This window comes from Tupaia chinensis, unplaced genomic scaffold, assembly GCF_000334495.1.
Source record: "Tupaia chinensis unplaced genomic scaffold, TupChi_1.0 Scaffold149892_1, whole genome shotgun sequence".
NCBI classification, from domain to species: Eukaryota; Metazoa; Chordata; class Mammalia; order Scandentia; family Tupaiidae; genus Tupaia; species Tupaia belangeri.
In genome coordinates this window covers 118371-124958 of record NW_006209736.1, presented here as the reverse complement: position 1 = coordinate 124958, position 6588 = coordinate 118371, and the positions used below count along the sequence as shown (strand labels likewise).

General features: G+C 37.6%; 2 protein-coding genes across 4 annotated transcripts in view; one reads left to right on the top strand and one right to left on the bottom strand.

Moving 5' to 3' along the window:
• LOC102490373 (doublesex- and mab-3-related transcription factor C1-like) overlaps positions 1-6588 on the top strand; it is a 43026-nt gene that overhangs the window by 21882 nt on the left and 14556 nt on the right. The gene's annotated exons all lie outside the window — the stretch shown is intronic.
• LOC102489675 (NADH dehydrogenase [ubiquinone] 1 alpha subcomplex subunit 5-like) lies at positions 1202-1555 on the bottom strand. 2 transcript variants are annotated; one of them, XM_006171574.1, is made up of 2 exons: positions 1489-1555; positions 1202-1374 (listed from the first exon to the last, which is right to left on the bottom strand). In XM_006171574.1, the coding sequence occupies exons 1-2, from the start codon at positions 1553-1555 to the stop codon at positions 1202-1204; spliced, it is 240 nt and encodes a 79-aa protein (XP_006171636.1). The 2 variants fall into 2 exon arrangements, with proteins under 2 accessions (XP_006171636.1, XP_006171635.1); XM_006171573.1 differs by having other exon boundaries at positions 1202-1555.

Sequence of the window (6588 nt, the reverse complement as noted above, 5' to 3'; positions counted from 1 at the left end):
TTTTGGAGAGATTTTTGCTATAGGGCGCGTGCGCTCGCCAGACAGACAGAGACATAAAGACAGAAAGCGAGAAATCACCCCCCGGGGGGATGGTCACGCCGCAATCCCTTCTCCTCCACTCTCCTCTCGGGATCTTGGGCACGCACGCACACGCCCCCGCCCTGAGTTTTAAGCCACCGGGTCCAGGACGCGAACCACGATCGACTACGTGGGAGTCCAGCGACATAGCCATTACGCTAACTGCTGGTTCCCACAGCATTACTCTTCTGCTTGATACTCAGCTGCACCCACATTAGAAATTTAGTAAAAACTACATAATGATTCTACTTTGAAGTTTTACCCATAGACTAACACGCTTTGACCAAAAGTCTAACCACATACCAGATAAACTGCTTAGAGTAAATCTTTTCTTAATGAAGAATTCTTACTAATTCTTCTTTTAAAAATATTCTACCTTTATTCTGATGTATTAATAGTTGGGTTGATCAAGAAAATAAAGGCTAAGGGTCATCAAGCTAACTTCCTTAAAGAAAAAAAATAGAGGAAAAGCTTTTCCAACTACCTTTGTATGAAGACAATACGAAAATGAGTAAATGGAATAAATAATTCAGGTACAGACTAAAATAAAGGGACATTTATAATGTATTTGGCAATCAATATGTAAGTATATATTTAAATTTCAACTTACATATGTAAGATCACAGCCAAGGAGGTTAGTCACAATTTAAAATTTTATCACCACCTATTTTTACCATCTTCTCATATCTATGACTTTACTTATGACTTTATGACTTTACTGCCAATCCTGATGTACGAATTTGTTTAAATGTAATAATTAAGGGCCTTTCCTCTTTTGGATGGGTATAATTAAAAAATTAAATACCATATTAAAGATATTACTAAAGATAGTTTACATTTTAATTATGGCATCTACAATGAATACCTATAGGAATTTTTCTAATTAACCTTGAAATCTCACAACCTCCATTTAAAGAAATATTCTCTTCAAAATAATTAGACGGAATATTTTAACAATTAGAAACTTAGTCTCAAGACCCTATTTCCATAATAAAATATTTTAACAAAGTTCCTAAATATATTCTATATAAATTTTCTTGACCATAAGATGCCAAGTATATGGAGACGTGTTTACTGTAATAGGACAATTAGTGACATCGGTTTCCCACCAACCCACGGAGGATTATATGGGCCATTTCCACTGATTGGCAGGGGGGGCTTCCACTAATGGCTTCCCTGGTTTCCATTTAATCATTTTTCTCGCCAGACCTACTAGTTCATTTTCTTCCTGAAGAATCACCTCTTCTATTTGATCACCCTGAAGTTGGTCTTCTAATTTCTTAACATCTGATTCCGCTTTCACCATACCCAGCCTCTCCTTTGTTATCTGCTCTGTATATTTTCTATATGCTGCATTTTTAGGCATTTGCTGAAGAATTTCAAGAATCTTTGCATGCAATATTCTTAGGCGCTCATGTGGACTGTCGGACACATCCAACCTCACAAGACCCGTGATCTTCTTCAGCAAACCCGCCATGACAGCCCGGACAAGCGGACACCCAATAAATACATTTAAAATAAAAAAAGATAAGATTTTTTGAAGAGATCAATGAAACTCACACACCTCTAGTATGCACCTCCAGTGAGACTGATAAATTTAACCTATGATGAAGCATTGTAATTTATACATTTTTACTGGATGACATGAATAACTAAATTTATGAATCTTTCCATGTAGTCTACTTTAGGAAGTTAAAAACCTGTATTTTCTTATGAATCATATAGTAGAAAGAAGACATAAAAGAAACAGAAGTCTTGATTTAAATTACATCAAAACTTGGTGTTTGACCTAACAGCTAATTATTGTCTTTCATCATAGAAACTATTGATATTTTTGCAGTATCTTGTACGCTGCTCAATTTCTCTTCTAAGAAATAGAAACAATTTCAAATCATCTGTGTCATGATTTCAATTTTTAATGCTCCAGGCATGTCTTTGCAAAATGATAAGTTCTTGGAGCCAAAGTGTATCATGATTTGTGTAACACTAAAATGAAGGTACTTGAAATTTTTCAGAATTTGAATAAATTACTCCCCCATTGTTAGAGAGTCCTTTTATTATGTGGGTCTTTGTGTAGTTGGCTTAGTTAAAGGTCTTCGGCCTCTTATAAAACATTATATACAGCCTCACAATTTTTCTAAAATACGTCCTATAGCTGAAATAGTTTCTTTTTGCCATATTACCATCGAAAATGTGTGTGGGTGTGTGTATGTGTGTGTGCGTGCGCGAGATCCAAACCAATTTATTGTCCGGCCGAATTTGCAATCTGACATCCCCTTAATAATTATATATATATAAAAAAAACTTGTTCTGTTGTTGCTGACCAAACCATTCTGATTTCAGACAACTGATTTTGCTGATCTATTTAGAATGTTAGAGGAGAAAATTCTGATCAAATTCATCCGGTGTTTGTTTATAATTCTTTTATCATTTCTACTTTATCCTCTCCTTTTAAAAAGTTCAGTCATAGATTGCTTTCATAACAGAGAAGGAACGAGAAAGAGAGAGAGAGAGAGAGAATCCTCAACAGGGTGTTTTAAAAAAGTTTTTTATACATTCAATCTGTATATAATTAGAGCATACAAAATCAATTTTCCCAACATGAATACATTATATATTAGTACAGTTAAAGATATTACGATACATATTATCATCAACAGATAATTTTCCATTTTTGTTCCCCTTAAATATTGTGCTTCTTTTGTTTTCTCCTTGATCCCTTCTCACTCATCCTCCCCCATTTCCCAACCCTCCTCCCATACTGTCTCTAGTATTCACAGCTGCTGTCCTTGTCTTTATACCTTCTAATCTTTCAGTTTCTCCCACAGAGAGCAGGCATTCAGTATACATTGAGTAGGGATGTACAGTGCCTCTCTTTCACAGTCTGGCTTGCTTTGCTTAGTAGTAAATCTTCCATATTTGTCCACTTTCTATCAAATGCCAGAGTCTCACTGTTTGATATAGCTGAGTAGTAGTTCGTAGAGTAGATGTGCCACACTTTTTCAATCCATTCATCTGTTCGTGGACATTTGGGTTGGTCCCATGTCTTAGCAATTGTGTATAATGTCACAATAAACATGGATGTGCAAGTGTTTCTCTGACTGAGTGGATTCCTATCCTTTGGGTAGGGGAAGCATTGCTGGATCATATGGTAGTTCTATTTGTAGGTCCTTGAGGAACCTCCATATTGTTCTCCACAGTGGCTGTACTAACTTACATTCCTACCAACATCATAGGAGAATTCCTTTTTCACCACAGCCTCACTAGCACTTATCATTCTTTAATATTTTAATCTTAGCCATTCTGACTGGGGTTAGGTGGTATTTCATTGTGGTTTTGCTTTGCATCTCCCTTATGATAAAGGATGTCAAGCATTTTTCATATGCTTTTTGGCCGTTTGTATGTCTTCCTTAGAAAGTTGTCTGTTCAGTTCATTTTCCCATCATTTAATTAGGCTGATTATCATTGTTATTATTATTATTATTATTACAATTTTGCCGGTAAGCTGTTTGAATTCCCTGTATATTCTGGTTATCAGTCCCTTAGCTGAAGCATAGTTTGCAAATATTCTCCCCATTCTGAGGGTTGTTGATGCACTTATTATTGTTTCTTTTGCTGTGCGGAAACTTTTTAACCTGATGTAATACAAGGCTATTTTAAGGATTGTTGTCTATTTTAGGGATTATTGCCTGTGCTTTTGGGGCCTTATTTAAGAAGGCCAGCCAGCACCAATACAGAAAGTTGTCATCATGGACTGGAGCCCAAGGTTATTTTGAACTGGCAGGTAAATCAATTAAATTCCCCTTGGATACAGGGGCTGCCTACTCGGTCCTGTTCTCCTGCTCTGGACCCATTTCTCTGCTGATAAGTCTAATGGTTAGAACCAATAGCAGATCTTCCAAATGCCCCTTCACAAAACCCTACCTTTGCCTCATGATTTCCTGGATTATAACATAGAATTCTGATTTGCATTTTTGGCCCTTGTTTTTTGTTTTGTTTTGTTTTGTTTTTGAATTTCTAGACTAATTCTATTTCTTCTTATTATTATTATTTATACATTCAATCACTATACATCATTTAGATTGTAAAGAGACTTTACTCAGCATGATATACACCTCAGTCCAGTCCAACTGAGAATACTATACACATCATCATCAAGAGGTAATAAATCATATCTGTGTCCCACAAATGTCTTACCTCTCTATTTGTTTCCTTGAATTTCCTTTCCTACCCTCTTCCCCTCCCACACTCTCCTTCCACTTTGTCTCTAGTGTCCATAACAATTTTCAATGTTTGTATGTCCTCCAGTCTTTCCGTCTCTACCATAGAGTGTGGACTTTATTCACTAGATTTGTTCCTATTCATCTAGACGCAGCCTCTCATCAAGTGCTAGTTTAGTCAGATCCCACTACTACCATTTCGCAGATCTACCAGAGCCCCTAGATAGACTTCTATGGAAAACTCTCTGACTGCCATTCCCCATCATCATCATCCTGTCTCAGTAGAAAGTGGCCAGAATGAGTCTTTGGTCCTTTTTGTTAAGGATAGTTCTTCAGAGGAGGGGATTGAAACAGGGATTAGACCTAGCGAGTAGACAAATAGGGCAGGATCCCCAAGGAAGAGTCACTACGATAGAAAGTGGATACACATATATACTAAGATAGAGCCAACTTGTAAAATGGAATCACTCTGCTCAAGCTTTTGAGAAGGGTCATTCATTGCTCTCACTAGAGATCAAGTATTAGCTCTCACACTTGTTCACATGGGGTTTCTTACAACAAGAGCTGTTTTACCGCTTCCTTGGTCTTTCTAGCCTGTCAGGAAATGCAACCAGACTCTCTTTGAAGATTTTTTTCCTCCCACCCTTCCCAACTGGTTCTTGACACCAGGGTAAAAACCTGTCTTCTTTCTGCTGTCCCAGATAAACACACAGAAATTCACCACTGGGATGGAACGCTCAGTCAGCATCTGGACAGTGCATCCAGATATGGATGCGCATTCCTTCAGAGACCAACCTGGGCATGTGTGAGTAGATGGTTAAATTCCTCACCTGAGAGAGCTGTGTACATGCAGGAAAAAGCCTGGGAAACCAACAAATAAGCCTGATACTAATGACAAACCTTCCCCTGCTAATAATTATTCATTACCGTTACCAACCCCCAGGATAAAAATGACACCTAACCTCATGCCTAAAGGCAGTTGTCCTTTTCTGGCAGCTGCTCACCCACATACCTTTTAGGCATGGGGATGTATGCCCTCCCTATTAGAAATCTTTACTTTTCTATTACAATTTCTCTTTTCCTACTTAAAAGAAAAAGTCTTTGCTTACTTCGATGTCTACAAGAGTTTCCCCTGTGTCATCCACCTGTAGTTTTATAGTTTGAGGTCTTGGGTTTAGATCTTTGATCCTTTTTGAGTTGATTTTTGTTAATGGTGAGAGATTGGGGTACAGTTTCATCTTTCCAGCACCATTTGTTAAAAAGATGTCCCTCCCCCCCCACACACACACACACTGGATTGTCTGGTGCTCTTTGTCATAAATCAGTTGGCTGTATGCTTTGGGGTTTATTTCTGGGGTCTGTATTCTGTTCCATTGTTCTACATACCTGGTTCTGTGCCAGTACCAGGCTGGTTTTATTTATTTAATTAATTTATTTATTTTGAGAGTTTTTGGTATAAGGCACATGTGCTTGCAAGAGAGATGGAGAGACAGAACATGAAATAATCACCTCCTTGGGGGATGGCCATGGCACAATCCCTTCTCCTCCATCCTCCTCCTTTGGGCACACACGGGCACACACCTAGTGTAAGTTTCAAGCCACCAGGTCCTGGAATCCAATCATGGTCGGCTATGTGAGAATCCAGTGCCTTACCCCACTATGCCAGCTTCTGAACCTCCATGCTGTTTTGATCATTACAGCTTTGTAATATATTTTGGGGTCAGTGAGTGAGATGTCTCCTACTGCACTCTTCTTGTGCAGTATTGCTTTGGCAATACAGGGTCTTTTATGATTCCAGACTAATTCTAATTCTACGATTATTTTTTTCTGAATCTGTGAAGAATATCCCTGGTAATTTGATTGAGGTTGAAATAAATTTGTAGATTAATTTGGGTAGAATTGACATGGCGATTGTATTATTTCTTCCAATCCCAGACCATGGAATGTCTTTCTACTTTTTGGTGTTGTTTTCCATTTCTTTTCTTTTTGTTTTGCTTTGTATTTGTTTTGTTTTGTTTTGTTTTTCTTTGTAGAGGTCTTTCACTTCTTTGGTTAGGTTTATTCTATTCCTAGGCAATGTATCCTTTTTGAGGCTCTTGTAAGTGGAATTGCTTTCTTCAGTTCTACATTGGTCTGTTCATTGCTGATGTTTAAAAAAGCTATAGATTTCTGTAGGTTGATTTTGTATCCTGCCATTTTATCAAATTCATTTATCACTTCAAGGAATGTTTTTGTCAGTTCTATTGGCTTTTATATGTATACAGTCATGTCTTCTCCAAATAGAGATTAT

Bases quoted from the DNA above. Each gene is read 5' to 3' on its own strand.
- LOC102489675 (XM_006171573.1), bottom strand. From the start codon at position 1,555: ATGGCGGGTTTGCTGAAGAAGATCACGGGTCTTGTGAGGTTGGATGTG.